This window comes from Pseudoliparis swirei, chromosome 18, assembly GCF_029220125.1.
Source record: "Pseudoliparis swirei isolate HS2019 ecotype Mariana Trench chromosome 18, NWPU_hadal_v1, whole genome shotgun sequence".
In the NCBI taxonomy this organism is placed as follows: Eukaryota; Metazoa; Chordata; class Actinopteri; order Perciformes; family Liparidae; genus Pseudoliparis; species Pseudoliparis swirei.
The window spans coordinates 9,850,269-9,866,870 of NC_079405.1; the positions used below are offsets into that span (position 1 = coordinate 9,850,269).

The 16,602-nt window shown below is 43.1% G+C and overlaps 1 protein-coding gene across 1 annotated transcript; it reads right to left on the reverse strand.

Annotated features, from left to right (window-relative positions):
- Positions 1–383: 383 nt before the first annotated feature.
- Positions 384–16,326, reverse strand: LOC130207782 (rho GTPase-activating protein 40). The gene is made up of 15 exons (XM_056436481.1): positions 16,046–16,326; positions 13,739–13,965; positions 12,374–12,594; positions 11,497–11,575; positions 10,942–11,090; positions 9,545–9,710; positions 9,047–9,138; positions 8,500–8,577; positions 7,012–7,171; positions 6,234–6,316; positions 5,087–5,293; positions 4,603–4,746; positions 4,214–4,365; positions 3,629–3,684; positions 384–3,094 (listed from the first exon to the last, which is right to left on the reverse strand). Exons 1-15 carry the CDS (start codon positions 16,189–16,191, stop codon positions 2,988–2,990), a joined length of 2,067 nt encoding a protein of 688 aa, XP_056292456.1. The 5' UTR covers positions 16,192–16,326; the 3' UTR covers positions 384–2,987.
- Positions 16,327–16,602: the final 276 nt, after the last annotated feature.

Genomic DNA, 16,602 nt, shown 5'->3' on the forward strand with positions numbered 1-16,602 from the left:
TATATCACACATCAGTTTTCTTCCATTTGTCTTTCACGCGGCCGTTTGGGCACGCTGAGACCTTGAATAATCAAAGTTGATGAGGCAGTTAGTTGCGAATGGTTTTTCCATTCGGTGGCGATGATTAATCAAGGAACTGAGCAGCGCTGGCCTCTTCAGCCGCACACATTACACGGTTAATCTCTCTATTGATTACGGCAGCAGAATAAACCAATACTTCGCTTCAGATTTTCTCTGTCTTCACACATGTGTGTCCATGTTTGCTGCTTTTGTGCGATGCAGCTGTAGACTCACCCCTCCGACTGATGAATGGTGCTTTTGCTGATACCATCTTTCAACCACACCCATTACCCCATATTGAAACAAATTAATCACGTTTAGCGCAACATTCGATTCACATTTATTGACAAAACCGTTTTTCAAAAGTGTTTCTTCCTACAGCAAATACTGTTTTCACAGAAGTATTAAAAACGACGACTCGTGTAACGGGCATAAATATACATTCTGACGTCTGCCGACTGACGTGTAAAATCTTCACCATCATAAAAGCTGGACATCGATGAAGACGATAAAAAGTCCCCGGCAACACTTCGACCACAGCTGGAAACAAATGTTCCTGTAACGGTTCATCGTGTCGTCTCCCTGGGCGATTATATAGATAACACTGTTCTCGGAAGCTCTTTCTGTCGCACACTAACACATTCACATATATACACAAGACTCAGGTAAACTGGAGCCCCCCGTTTTGGTGACCCCGCATCATGTTTGCGTATCCACACTTCATGTCCACGTTCTCGGCTCCTCGGGGGCGTTTGGACCCACGCTTCTCGCCCTCTGGGATTCTGCTTCAGAGGTGACCTATTTCTCCTGATTGTCAGCAGAAGGCAGTTTCATCAGCTCGCTTTGTGCCGAGGCACTGAACTGTGCCTGGGACCCTGGGACAGGCCAATTGGACTTGTGTAATGAAGCTCATCACACACATGCATGCACACACACACACACACACACGCACACACACACTGCTGCTGTCGTCGGGTCCAGGGCGGCAGAATTTATAACAGTCATTTATTACCTTCTCCTTTATCAAAGAAATGCGATTCCTCGGCGTGTTTCTGATGCACCGAACTGCCGTCGCGGTCCATTATTACGAGGTGACGGAGATGCAGCCGAGGGTGTTGATGGATGTCGGTGCAGCGCCCGGCTGTCATGACTCCATCTATTGAGTGGAGAGTGCGAGACGCTTCCCCACAAAATGGCCGCGGAGTACCAACATGGCTCCGGCTGCGAGGAGTAAATGATTCTCATCTGACGATCGGCGCTAAAATGTTAAACACATTCATTCGCCGCGTGCGTGTGTTCGGAACACTTTGAGTATCGCGACACAATCAATGCAGTTCCACTGCAGTGATTTCAGCACCTGTTCACAACAGAGTGTATATGAATGAATATTTACACGTGACATTACACTGTACTGTTGCCGTGTTGTATCGGAAAACAACTCAGCATCAATCAATCTGTACAAGAACACTGCAAATATAACCACACTGAGTATGGTTGACTTCACACAACATACTTTTTATAGCAACTCCACGTGATCCTAAAGTCTCTCTACAGCCTACGTAATACTCATCACATACAGAAGCAACAATGGCATTACATTCATATAAATAACAACAATAATTCCAGTTCACCCCAAGAGTCACTTGAGCACTTTTGGCTCCATTCATGCGTTTAAAAATGAGAACTGAAGACCAGCTTCACTGAGTCCTGAATAACTCCCTTTAGAGGTGCAGTAGCTGTCCTTGAGGTTGTGACACCAAATCCCTTGGCGTCAAAAAAAAGAAGAGGAGAAAAGTCTCGTTGAGTACAGTTCTGTACACATCAGGGGTCCTTGGAAGTCCATGGATTTTTAATTTTTAATTTTTATATAAGGCCCAGGAGATTGCAGGGTTTCACAGATAAGAACATATCTGTTCATCTCTTTGAATGGCACAGAGAGGAATCTTTTGTCTTTGTTTACGTTTTGATCAAAATGTCTGAGCTGGAAACGAGCTGCTCTCTTCACCGACCGATCAGTTGGTAACTCAAGTCCTGCTCTGTCTCCAGGTTAGCTGCAGCCACTAGCGTTCAGATTTTAATTATTTTCCATCGCTGCTATTTTTTTAATTATCAGCAATTTGAAAAGCATGACATATAACTAGAGTTAGTCCAAATCACAAGCTAAATTGATAACTACGTTTGCCACAGTGTTTATATGCAGTTTTAGATAGGGGGATTAGAGGAACCAGATTTCCTCAGGTAGCGACTCACTGCGGTTTCCAAGGTCAATAATTAATCTTCTGTCTGGCAGAGGATTAGACACCAAATGTAACCAATAATATGCGTGTAAAGCTCCTGAATCATGTTTCAGCTTTTTGCAAAAAACTGCTGAGGTGAAAACTATGATTTGAAAACACATTGACTGGCCTGAGGAGGGGGCGGGGCCTTTGCTGTCCATAGCCAGAGGTGCTCTGCATCCCCATCTGCTCGCTCATGGTGGGACTGGACTGCTTGAGAGGAAAAGATGAACAGAACTGCCCGGCCTCGCTCTTCTGTTTCGTATGCAGCAGGTTCTCCGTCGGAAGTAATGAGTCAAATCAGCGGCTTTGTGCTCGCAGCGTCGCAGCGCCGCGGTAACGCAGGCGAGGAATGAAAGGGTGAAGGGAGAAAAAGAAGGGGAAAATAGAGAGAGAGAAAGAGGTAGAGAGAAAGAGACGGAGGGCAAAGTGTGTTCATCTGATCATAGACAGTTTTTTCGGCTCTGCTCCTGGCAGATTCTCCTTCTATCTGTTTCTGCTTCTTCCATCTGACCATCTGTCTCCGTCTCCCGCGCTGCTCCAAGGATGAAAAGGACGAGAAGAGAGGGCTGCGTGGATTTGATCTTTTTTTTTTAGGCTCTGCCTTTGTCCTTCTTAAGCAACCTGTTCCCCGGTCTGTTGGTCCGTCCTTCACAGCTGTCTGCTGGCGTTGGGTTTCATCTTGATGACCCACTCTCCTCCAGAGTTGCTGTTGTACAAATCCAGAAGGTGTGTGTCGGGATCCAGGCAGTGCTCACCTGCAGAAAACACACACACACAAATGACTTAATGCACGTGTTGTTAGAATTAAATTAAATATTCAAATTAAACGTAGGGTTGATTTTACATATTAATTACTCAGGATGCAACTAAGGATTATTTTTCTTATTGATTAATCTGACAATTATAATCTCAATTAGTCCCATTTTTGAAGATGCCCATCCCAGTTTTCTAGAATCCAAATTGATGTCTTTAAATATGTCATTTTGTTTGATACGAATACTGAAAAGCTATAATTTGGGATTTTCAATTCATGGTTTGTGCTTGTATCAAAATAATGAGAATAGTTCAATCATCTCTGCTACTAATGTAAAAAGTTGTGTTCACTGTCTTTCCTGTGACGTGTGTAATAAGCATTTGTCTGCTCTGATAACCGCAGAAGCACCGCTAAAATATATGTTGGTCTTTGCACGGTTCATTACGTAAGGGCTCGCCACCCTCGTCGGCTCAGTGAGCAGAAGGACACGCAGACGTCAGCGGAGAGAAGAACGCCAAAGCCACTTCCAACTTACCGATATTCCCTCCCACCTCGTACAGGGCGCAGTCAGGATACGCCACGGAGCCGTTTCTGTTGAGACACGACACAGATGTAGCATCTTGTCTTCGTGAAAGTGGATGCATTGAAAATATGTTTTACGTTCAATAATATAAATAATAAAGGAATACTTCATCCGGTGACAAAAGTGACACCATTTCTACTTTGAGAAGAAGAAAAAAAGAAGCTTAAACTGAACTGCTGTGCGCATTACGTGAGCACATTTAACCCTCCTGTTACCTTTCGGATCAATTTGACCCCATTCAATGTTTAATGTCGGTGTTCTTTGGGGTCAATTTGACCCCAGGCTGTTTTTCACTGTGTCAAACATATAAGAAATATCAACTTTTTTATATATTTAAAGGGCTATTGAGGTAATCAACAAACAAACATAAAGTACCTCACACTTAAACTTGGGAAACAATATTAATTCGAATAATTTTCTGGAGGTTTTAATTGCTGGGGTCAAATTGACCCCGAGGGTAAAATATGTTAGTAAATGTAAAGGTAACAGGAGGGTTAAGAGTCGTCTTTGGCATGAGGGTCATCTGAAGTACCGTACCTTCGCATTTTGCCCTTGCCGTTGTCCGGGCTGCGGTGGGACTGGCGATGAAACTGGGCGAGCAGGTCCGAGGCTCGGGAGTTGATGCTGAGCTGGAACTCCATGGTGCTGCTCACATGATCCCCGACCTGGATCTTCACTGTGCGGCACGGCTGCAGGGCAAAAAGAAACCCCCGGCGTTAACTTTGGATACTAACACAATGACGGTTCCACACCAAACACCTTGTAACGTGTCCATGACAGCACGATGAGAGGATGCAGCTTCTACGCTGATACAGGTTCCCCCCAAGTATGATCAGGATTCGAGGAGCTTTTCACCACAAGAATTGAGATTGGTTGTATTGCTGTAATGACACTGTGAGCAGAGGGTATGAAGCAGAGCGGCTCACCTCTGGGGTGTTCTTATCCGGTTTTTCGCTGCTGTCTGTGTGGATCTTCCTCAGCAGGTTCTTGATGCGGCGGTCGTAGAACTGGTAACGCCGGTTACTGTTGTCATTGAGTTTACGCACCTGGCTCATGAGGAAATTGGGGATCTGAAGAGAAAGGGGACATGACAAGAAATATTTACACCATGACATCTTCCTTGTTTTTTATAGCCAGAAAAAAGCAAAAAAAGGGAATTTTGTAATAAACCATTTCCCAAGTCAAGAATTAAACTCCAAGTTAAATTGAATTGCATATTTTACTGGTATTCAATTCCCAGCCTTCGAGTTGACATTACAGGGACATTGCATGCCAAGTTTTGTTATGAGTGTCGCTTAATTACTCCCTGTTACAGAATAAAAGTACATTAATTGTATTTGTATTATTACCACATGTAGAAAACAAACAATAAGCTCTCCATCATAACACTGAATATGCGGGCGGTCTTACCGTCCAGAGCAGGTCCTGGTAGCGGATGAGGAGCCTCATGACATCAGCTGCCTTCTCCGCGTGACCTTTCTCAGCCCCTTCCGTCAGCCGGCTGGGGACGGCCTTATGGAGGAAGAGGTTGGGAGCCATGATGGTGGCGACGGCCCACAGGTTCATCCTGTTCCTCTTCTCCCTAGAAACCACCTTACTGAGGAACTCGAGGAGGGCCTGAAGAACACACAGATGGACACACACACACGCATACGGGAAATCAAAGGTGATTTTTAAAATTATGAGTATAATTATACATGCCGGGGTTGAGCAGTCCAGTTTGAGTTCAGTTGAAAGACGCTCTCTTTCAACTGAACACTGATGCACAAAATGGAGTAAAGTGAATTATCACAGTGACTGAATCGTCCGTGAAGTATGCTCATGCACAGTAAGTTTCAGCTGCCTCCGCTGGAGTCAAAGTAATTAGTTCAGGTGGGTTTAATGCTCCTGGATGCTCGAAGCGGAGCAGACTGCACACTTGTGTCGGTGAGAGTGAGTCATGGTTTATGCAAGCCGTTACATAACAGAGCAGAGAGTTTAACATGTGGATTAGTGGCAGAACAATCTAGTAATGCACTGTGAATCAGTGTGTCGAGTTACATCAGAGTGTAGATCGAGATGGATTTCTGACAACCTTAAGAAAGAGTGTGTAGGCTGTGAAGAATGGTGAATAAAGATGTTAGGCCGGTTTAATGCTCATGGAGACTTTTATTGATTCTGAAGATGAAAGAAATGTTCAAATGTGACTCTTTCATTTTGGAAACTAGTTTTCAACCTCTACTGTTCCTGTAGGTCAAGTGTGCGCACGATAAAGGAAGCATTCAGAACCACACGGTAACATCACTAAATAAAAATGTACGCTCAGTAAAAGTATATTAAGTGTATTAACGTCAATGTATTTAAAGTATCAAAAGAAGTATCAAATAAAAAATGCTTGGAAAAAATGCTTACATTACGAGGTTAATGTTACTCATGCACCATTATTACATGTGCAAAGGAATATTTTGCTGTTGTAGTTAATGAACGTGGAGCTCATTTGAAATAGTTCACGTATGTGTGTGTTTATGTGTAAGTGTGTGTGTGTGTATGTTTGTGTGTGTGTTCCTTCAGCGACTACCTTCAGTGTGTTCCTGTTGGGCTCAGGCAGCAGCAGGATTAACAGGTTCAATATGTGGAGTTTCTGCCTCAGCTCTGTGATGTCTGAAGGAAGAAGAAACAAAAGTAAGACAGGTCTCAACACACACACACACACACACACACGCACACTCATCTTCTTCATTTCCTCTGCATTTGGCTGGGAGTAATGGGATACTCAAAGATTAATGACATTGTGACAGGTGGCCATTAGGTTTGTTATCTTATGTCTCTGTGGTCACACGTCGTTCATCACTTTGTCGCGATTCTCTACGCAAACTAAATATCAGTGAGTCATCAATCAGATCATATTAATAATATCAGTCCATTCTTTCATAAAGGTGAAACTAATGTGAAATTAGAAGATCTTTTACAGCTGCTCTTAAAAGGCTATCAACTTGTTCATCTTAATGCGATGCGTTCTCAGCTGGAGCAGAAAAGGTGCGCAGTCAGGGAGAAGAGGCTCGGGTAATTATAATGTGAACCCTGCTGAGCTGTCTGGGAAGGTGGGCAGCAGATATGTATGTCAGGTAGCAGGGAATAGAAGCCATGTCGGGGAAGAGAGGAGGAAATGTTGTGTATGCCGGATTTTCACAGTAAATATCCAATTTGCCAGATAAGAAAACGCAGACACAATAAAATCACTTCAAATATGTCACCCGTCTGCATCCTGACATACCGTCTGATCACAGCTCTGTTCATTATGCAACGAGGCCTCAGAAGTGAAGGATTCAAAGAGATGTCGAATGTTGCACACTGACCTCTGACAGCACTGAAGGTGTTGAGGTACTCGGAGGTGAGCAGCGGGGCGGGCAGCTCCCTGATGAACTTCTTAAGCAGCGCTGCGGCGTCGTTCGGACTCACCTCGTCCCAGCTGACCGGCCCCGAGTAGAAGTTGGTCTCCAAGTTCTGCTGCAGCAGCTGCAGGTAGAAAACAATGACCGCCGATGAAACTGTTAACCCTTCTTTTTTTTTAACACATAAACCATTTAATGTGTCTATGACTGATGAATAATGGCTTTCGTGAGTCTACATCTCATTTAGAGAGTTTATAGTGTTCGTAAATGTTACATTTTCAGTTATTTTGAATGATGAAAATATGGAGAATTGTTTGTCACTCATAGAGTTCATATGTCTCCGGAGCAGCTACAGCTTAGATTATAATCAACTCTTCATGACGGTGGATTATGAGGTTACAACTAATGTCACTGTTTTTCAGACTCTATTTGTGTCATATCAGAGTTATAAGCTCTATTATCTCCTTTTCCCACATTGTGTATTTACATTCCTGCTGTACAGCCTCTTGATAATACGAAACCATCGGTGTCACATGGTTTCATAGTATTTTGAGCTTTGAATTAAGTTCATAGAACCAGAGTGTGTTGTTTTCTGTTAACGGGACAACATGGCACGACTCACAAATACTTGATATTTGTATATTTTATTATTTAACTTGGCAACAAGAAAACTATCATAATGGTATAATATTTTTTAAAGATTAAAATATTAAATTTCTTAACCCTTGTGTTGCCTTAGGGTCATTTTGACCCGAATCAATATTACACCCTCCCCCCGCCTTTGGGTCATTTTGACCCGATTCAATGTTTCACCCTCCTGTTACCTTTATATTTACTAACATATTTTACCCTTTGGGTTCAATTTGACGCCAGCAATTAAAACCTCCAGAAAATTATTCTAATTAATATTGTTTTCCAAGTTTAAGTGTGAGGCACTTTATGTTTGTTTGTTGACTACCGAAAGAACACCGACATTAAACATTGAATGGGGTCAAATTAATCCTAAGGCGGGGGGAGGGTGTAATATTGATTCGGGTCAAAATGACCCTAAGGTAACACAAGGGTTAAATAATCATTGTTGCCAAATCCATCCTCTGTCAAGGTACTTGATTGTTTCATCCTGGTAATCTGTCCGGGGGATGAATGGCGCCCTCTTCTGTCTGCCTTTAGTTGTATTGATTCACCATCTACTGATTCGTGTGTGGAAATACAGTATCAGAAGCTGGATAAAAACTACATGATTAATTTTGTGTTATTGGATTTTCCTAAATGTCAAATAAACTTAAACTCAGGGAAGCTCTTTGATTTTTCTTCACCGCTGTTCAGGCCCTTCTGACATTTAACTGTGTCAATATCTTGGCTGCCCTTTAGGTCATGGACATTTCTTAGAATTTTTTTATTTCTTTGCTTAAAACATATAATTCACAAAAAGGAATGAGGTCAATATTGTACCTTGATTCTTGACTGAGATCCTGGAACCCGCAGAATCCCCTCAGAATCCACACCTTTCTTTTCCAAAAATGACAACAACTGCAGAGAGAGGGATAGAGAGAGAGAGAGAAAGAGAGCGAGAGAGAGAGAGAGAGAAAGAGAGCGAGAGAGAGAGAGAGAGAGAAAGACATGAGCAAAGAGTCATTCGTCATTAGATAAAAATCTCTTGCACACCTCTGCTGGTGATTCTCAGGAACTGCTGCTACATACAGGGTGTGGTCAAGGTTTTCACATCCAGAGGACACTGAGGTTGCTTCATGTGCTTCTATCTGAAGACGTGTTTAGCAGGTTCAAAAGCAAAAATGTGCTGAACACGTGTTGTGTAGAATATGGTCAAGCAGATCTGGTTTATGATAGGCACATTAGATTATTGGCTAAAATAACGGCAAAGGCCACGCACAGGACAGATAGTATCTAAAACTGCTATGCTCAGATAAAAAGCACGTAGAGCTATTTTCATCACACACTTATTGTGATTTTGACGGTCATATATGTTTCGGGTTCTTACCGCCTGCATGAAGAGTGGAGTCGTGGTGTTGGGCTTAATTCTCTGGTCGTTCTCCAGCAGCGTGGCCAGCGGCACACCGTAGAGCGTGCTGTCTGTGGAAGACACAACGTTTCACTCAGTTGTCTCACATCCAGCTAAAGGTGCACGTGGGAGACATTTCCCTGTGTTGTGTTTGTATGTGTGTGCGTGTATCTGCAGTCATACTGCCAAGTCATAGCTGATGTAATTACGTGTTTATAAGCGCGCCAACACACAGTAACTGCAGTGTGTCGTACTAAGGCTCACCAATATGCTCAGATTAGTTATGGCTGATTAATGTATTGCTGAAGAATATGTCTTTTTATATATATATATACAGAAACCTATTTTTAAAATTAGGGGGGAAAAAACCTTATTAAAGAGGCAGGAGCATATTTAGACTGCAGGGAAATTAGAAATAAAGCTTTCCTTGTGTGTGTGTTTGCAAAGTGCCCTCTTTGTGTGTCAGTGCTGTCATACCTGGGATTTTCCTCTTGCTGATTTTGTGCCTTTTGACCTCCAGCTCCAAGAGGTCGCACAGCGCCGTCATGTCGATGAGAGCCAACTGACGCACCTTCTTCATGTCAGAGTGGGAGAGATCCTGAATACAGGTCACTCCGAGACGGCACTTGGGACAGATCACCCGCTGAGAAGGCGAAGGCAGTGAAAAGTGAGACGAGGGGGATTAGAGTTGAGGAAAGGGAAGTGGAGGAAGAGACAATGGGGGAAAGATGAAAACGGCAACAGTGTCAAATAATGTATATAATACTGTACATAATACATAATACTATTGTATTACAATGTGCATCCATCATTCCCTTGATTAATACAATACAGTGGAGCAACAGTATTCATGCATGTTTAATTAACACGTTTAAAAATACAAATTCTTCACTTTTGCCGAGGAAACTTATTCCTGAAATAGAATAATACATCTGCTGGACTCAGAGACACAACAAGCGAGCTAACTCCTTCATTCCTGTATTTCCTGTTATCAAACCAACTGCTGTGACCGTTAGAATTGGCTAACAATAACACTTGTGTGTGAGCGTGAGTCTGGACAGGTTTACTTCAATGTAAGTGAATATTTAGTTGGAGCAGTAGTTCTTAAATGGGGGTAAGTTTACCCCTGGGGGAACGTGGAGGCCCTCTAGGTAGGGGGTACGTGAGATTTGTTTTAAACATATTTTAAATGAGCATCCATCAAAAAAGCTTTTGAAAATAGTTATTAAATATTCAATAACATATAAGTGTATGTTCATAAACTGAATTGTATATATGATATATTATATGTAAAATGCTGCGTATTACATATTTTTTTCAACCCAAAATGCGTTGCACTGGTCAGGGGGTACTAGGCTGATAAAAATATTTCACAGGGGGTATATAACTCAAAAAAGGTTGAGAACCACTGGGTTAGAGTATCCAACTCTATCCAAGAGTCCAAAACCCCCAAATTACTGAGATTTATTTTTCCTCCATTACCAAAGATGTATATTCCCTCCAGGTATAAAAATCCCACACAGTTTTTATTCATCATGTATGTAGCTTGCCTTGCCAAAAAAAATGTAGTTGTTATCATGTCCTGTTTTCTGTAAATAAATGTACAATGTACCGTCACACCAACCAAAAGAAAATGACTTTAGGAAGTACACACTGTGAAACTTATATATACAAATATATATATGCATAGACACATATATATATATGTATATATATATATATGTATACTTGTGCCCTTTTATGCCCTATTCGCATTGTGTTCCCATTTCATGACGTGAAGTTCCTTCTTTGAAAGAACATGTTGAACAGTTTTCCTGAAGGGCAGCGAGAGCCAATCGGTCATTAGAGGAAGAGATGGATATGTTGGTGCTTACAGGCAGCGTGCCATCCTCCTTTCTGCGTTGGCTGTGGTTCTGCGGAAGTTTGGCCTGTTTGAGGAAGATGACGGCCTGTTCGCAGAAGGCCACGTCGGTGATGAAGAATTCCTCTTTTGGAGCGCCTTTATGATGCTCCGGCATCACAGCTGTGAGTTGGGAAACACCCATTAACACACACAAACGACAATCTAGTTCACTTGAGGAAGTCAAGTGTGAGGGAAATCATTCAAATTTCATTTGAATGCACACTGCACGAGGGAACGAGAGGATGAAAAACATCTAAAGATATGAGGAAATGTAACCACATGCTATTTTGTATCTTCTATCTCCCCAAAACATAGCAAAAAATATAAAATCACGAGTCAATACTCATGTATAAAGGTTTGAACAAATACTATTTAAAACATTTGGCAATTTGGCCAGTGAACTCAAATCCTGACTTCTTCTTCTTCATGTATGTCTTTTTAAAGACACGTGAAGCAGCACATTTGTGGTTAAACCTGTTAATAATTCATCGCTCGTTTTATTTGCACTCCTATATGCAGCTCTTACCTGAAAGCGGATTTCTTGCAACCGATGCCATGCTGGTCTGGGCAGAGTCGTCACTATGCTGAGACTCAGGAAGAAGAGTCTGGTGAAAGAGAGCATTTGTAGACACGTCACAAACGCGTGTCAAAGTTTAATTAAAATATTCTGCTCAAGAAATCACACATTTTCCTGAAAGGGCTTTACAATCAGCAGCGCAACAAGCTCTGTCCTTAGACCCTCGATTCCAAAAGTAAGAATTCACCAAAATGGGAAATAACGGATATAAACCTAAGGAAGAGGTTTAAATCCGTGAGCAGGAGAGTCTCGCGGGATGGACAGACGTGCAATAGATGTCCTGTGTGCACAATTACAACACTTTCTCTAAGGGAACAACTCTTGTTAAAAATAGCCGTTAATATTTCATCTACCACTGGGAATAGTAGTCGTGTTTTATAGTGTCCACTGAGCAGATGGAGATGGATATGAAGAGTGTTTCCTTTGATAAAGGGCTGATAAGCATCAGAGGACCAGTGTATCTGTTCTCCTCTCAGGGCTGCTCAGGCAGACAGGGAGGACAAAGCGTGGCCTTTACGTGTGACTTGCCTTCATTGTGAGAATCACCGGGGAAATGAATATTTTATATTTCTCTGCATGCAGCGTTGACAGCATAACAGTAAGCCTGAGACTGGTCTTTGCATTTCCGTGTGGGTAGAAGTAAACAAACGACATAGGAAGTGTGACAAGTCACTCTCAAATTCCGTACTTCATTATTCCCCCTATTTTGACATTATTTGAAGGCATGGGGAGCGAGTCTCCTCTTGCCTTTCCTCCTCTGCCAGGCGGCCAGAGGTCCTGGTGAGTCACGGAACAACTCTTTTCAGAGGGGCTTCAAAGTCCTGACCTGAGTGATGGGGGAGTTGAAGATGTCGCGAACGTCTCGCGGCGCCGGTTTGTTCCTCTTGCGGAGGGACAGCCTGTAGGAATCCAGCCGACGCTGGACGGCCTCGGCCTGGGTCCGGGTCAGAGTGGACAGCAGCACCGCTCTGTCTACATCCTCGCTGTCGTCGCTGATGAGGGTCGATAAGCCAGCATCGGCCAGCCACTGCTCCTCCTGTTCGCCTTCTGAGACACGAACACGCAACGGGCGGTGAAAGATCCACACGGGCAACGGTACACAGCAGCAACACGCAGATGTGATGCATTTTGAAATGCACAATTTCACTACAATGAATTTGAATTTTTATGTGATGTCATTTATAAGACTAGGTCTAGATGACTGGATTTGGTTCCTCCTCAGTCTGTAGGAACGACAGCGAGGAACCATCGGGAGCACGGCCCAATCAAGAGCAACGGAGTATGTCAACAGGAAGTCACTGCAGGCCCACAAGCTGTAACATGAACAATATATTTGAAATAACTACCAGTCTTTAACTAAAAGATGGTATACATTTGTTTCACTTATGTCTGCAAATGTGTGTTTCAGTAGCACGACAATAGTGATGTTATTATGGGTAATGAGCAACACGTAGCATAACGTTTTGTTATTTGTGTCCAATCTACCAATCTGGTGTCAGGTCAGATGCATCAAGCCTATTGGATCTTATTTCTTCACCTGCTCAATCTAAACTTGTTGTGAGCTAACGTTAGCTTTGTCTATTCACAACAGTTACACCTGGTAGTCAAGGAGTGTAAATGCTCTTTAGTGATTTGTAAATCTTGTGTTTTAAGTGTGAACTCATGAAGAGCTGGTGCAACCGGATTTTGGACACTAAAGACGGTCGTTCGGGAAATATCCAAGATCAATAAAGAAGAAGAACAACATGTTTCCTCTCTCAACATAATAATGGGGCATACATTCACTTCCACAACACAATCCAGACTTCAAAGGGTTTTCTCATGAGCGAATAATTCATTGAAAAGAGTGTTTCTGTTTAACATACCATGATTAGGATCTTTTAAAAGGCAGAATTAACACAATAAAAAAGGGCATTCCCATTGTGTGGCTTTTGCACATAAAACACTCCCTGCCAAAAAGTGTTTGATGGTGTTGTCATGGTGATGAGCACTTATTTGCCTCATGAGTGACACCTGACCTGTTGTCACGCATGCATCATGAAGCACTTGTATGCATCAGCTGTGTTAAACACTGATGCTTCATCCTCATGAGTCATGAGTCTACCGTGAATCAGAACCACCATGCCCTACCTCTCATCCCTCCCTCCCTCTTCTTTATCGATCAGCACAGGAGCAACCATGCGGTATTTACCCTCTGATTGTCTGGAGTCTCTCCTGCTGCACTCGAGGTCTGTGTAGCCACTCCCTTGCTGAATGGTCTCCACCTCGCTCCAGAAGGAATCCAGGCACAGTTTGTCGGGGTGCTGCTCCTCGTCCTGGGAGGATGGCGCGTGGGTGCCGTGTGGGTACTGCTCAGCGGCTGCCTGGTCCTGCGGGCTGGCCCAGGGCTCCACGCTCATCTCGGTGGGGCTGGGATTTCTGGTACAGACATACACGCACGTAAAGAAATCGCACGCATGCATGCAAACAGGCGAGCGGAAACACGAAGACGCATACAAACACACAGGAGGAATGAAGACTGAAGCGATGCGGGGAGGATGAATCAGCCGGGAGAGCCCAGAGCGATGGAGAGGACAAAAGGAGCGGCGCGAGGAGCGAGATGGCGAGAGAGAGGGGGTCTCTATTGTTCCTGCTAAATGTGTCCAGGAGGCGTAGTACCCTGTCGATCCACTAGATGTCACTGTAACAATGTGAGATCTGGTTTCCTATGGCTCACACACACCTTCATCTACTGGAAACACCCACTAACAGCGGAAGAATACGAGACAACATACAATAAACAATGAAATCATCTTAGATTGTTTTCTGAAAATGTGACAGAAAAAAATGCAGTCAGCGTTTCTTGTGGAGGACTCAACTAGAGATGGTGCAACTGTTCCCTGACAACAATGTGGCTGCAGAGATACACTTGCGCCCTCAGGCGCTGAACCGTGACATGGGGATCACTGACACCGGAAGTGGTCAGCTGAGTCACTCCATCGGTGTGCGGCTCAGTCACATTCCTCCAGTCAGCAAATCTCAAGAGACATACCAAGCCACACTCTTTCATTTCAGGAATGCCAGATGGCTGATCATGCCAACTTGAAGCAAAGACAGTGCTGTGTAAACCATATATAGTTGAGCCAAACATAACTGTCACACTCTCTGAGCTGTGATATGAATGAAACGTTTCTGATGAATGCTACAACCAACCACATGGACATTGAAGCCAGATCAGATTTATTCCAGAGCAATGCTTTGGAGTGCTAAACCAGTTCCAAGGCATCTCTGACTGAAGACGGGAGGGGTGAGGTGTGTGTGTGGGCGGGGGGGGGTTGCTGAGGTGTCAGGAGTTTTGAGTTTCATAGATACTTAATTCATAAAAAGCTTCTAGAAACAAGAAAAATAGAAAAAAGTCATTGTCATTCCCCTATAGGATCGTCCAATCGACAGGCCCAAGAATACAAAAGCAAAGAAACGGAGAAAAGTAAATCCTCACAACCAAGAAGCTCAAACCAGCTGATGTGTGTTGTGAATGTTTGACAAATTACATACACAATGGATCATTGTTGTTGCCCAATTTTCTGTAACTCGACTAACTGTTTTAACTTATAGGCGGATCCACTTTGAATACTGTGCTTTATTTAGTCACAGTCAGATTTTAACGCCATAATGTGTGTAATCTTTTTAATTATGATTTGGACAAACCTATACTTGTGGAGTAAATATATGCTATTGTATGAATTTCTCCGCTTGGGATGTGGAATTACAGACAAGAGAAGAATGATATCCATCAGAAAACAGATGTGTGAAGTATTACAATAAAATATAGCTATTATCTGATCAGTAATCAACATTATCCAATAAATTAATTATTATCTTATTCCAATATTTTCAGACAACATCCCGCTCACTACACCACTCACACACAGGTGGCCTCGGCCAAACCCTGCTTCTCTTATGGATAACACACATCTTCACTTTGGTTTATTTGATAAGGGATCATGCACATTAATAAAAACAGTTCTGTAAATGTGCCAAAGTTAACCAAGAAGCTATTTTTTTATACATCAAGCCTGAGAGATCAGAGGTCTGCAGACAGCCGACTCGCAGCTGTGCACTCTGGATCCACTTCAACAGGGAACGCAACAGAAATTAAAATGAAACTAAAATGATGTGAACGTATTAAAACGACTCAAACTTTCTCAAGAGAAACTTTTTTCTATATTCCACAAATGAGATTTGTCTGTTTTAAATGTTGCAACAATTGTATTGAATAAATAAATAGGCACCATCTAAAAAAGTAGGCAAACACAGACTCCACAGCATGAACTGCACGTCCCATAATTGCAGTGGCACTGACATTCGTTGGTTATTTGAGCATTTTACAACACAAGGGTGCCATCTGCACAACTTCACTTCAAACCCAGACGCCATTCAAACTTTCACCAAATCACGTACAGCGTTGAACCTGCTGACCCAGCTCCAGCTCTGGCTCCCTCTCATTCATCACACATACCTGGCTTTTTTCTTCTGGGAGGATGGCTTCACACGCTTGCTCCTCGCTGGGCTTATAGGACGAAGCCTGAAACGGCTCAACCTGGTGCATGGAATTTGCATGGTGGATCCGAGCATGCCCACCAATTCCTCCTCTATGCTTCTCATATCCACAATGCCAAAGGAATCCAGGGATTGCAATCCAGAACCAAAACCTAGCTTCAGTCCTGTTGGTTGAACACCGTCTGAGAGTTGTGCAAATCTGTTTGCTGCTCCAGTTTCTCTGCATGCTGACAGGAAGTGTTGTAGTTCACTGAGGCTGGAGTTGGAATGCAGGAGGGAGTGACGACTCCCTGTACATCAACACATCATTCACACCTGTCCCCTCCCTCGCCACCCTGAGGGGATACGCCCCGCCTTAACGGCCATCAAAATCTAGTTAAAACAAGAATCTTTGACACTTTTAAAAACAAGTCAAAAAGACATGGGCTGTAAGGTAACACTTGTGTTAGACCAGGTCTTATATACGTAAACAATGAATGGTTCAGCTATAGGGTAAACGCGGACTGCACTCAGATG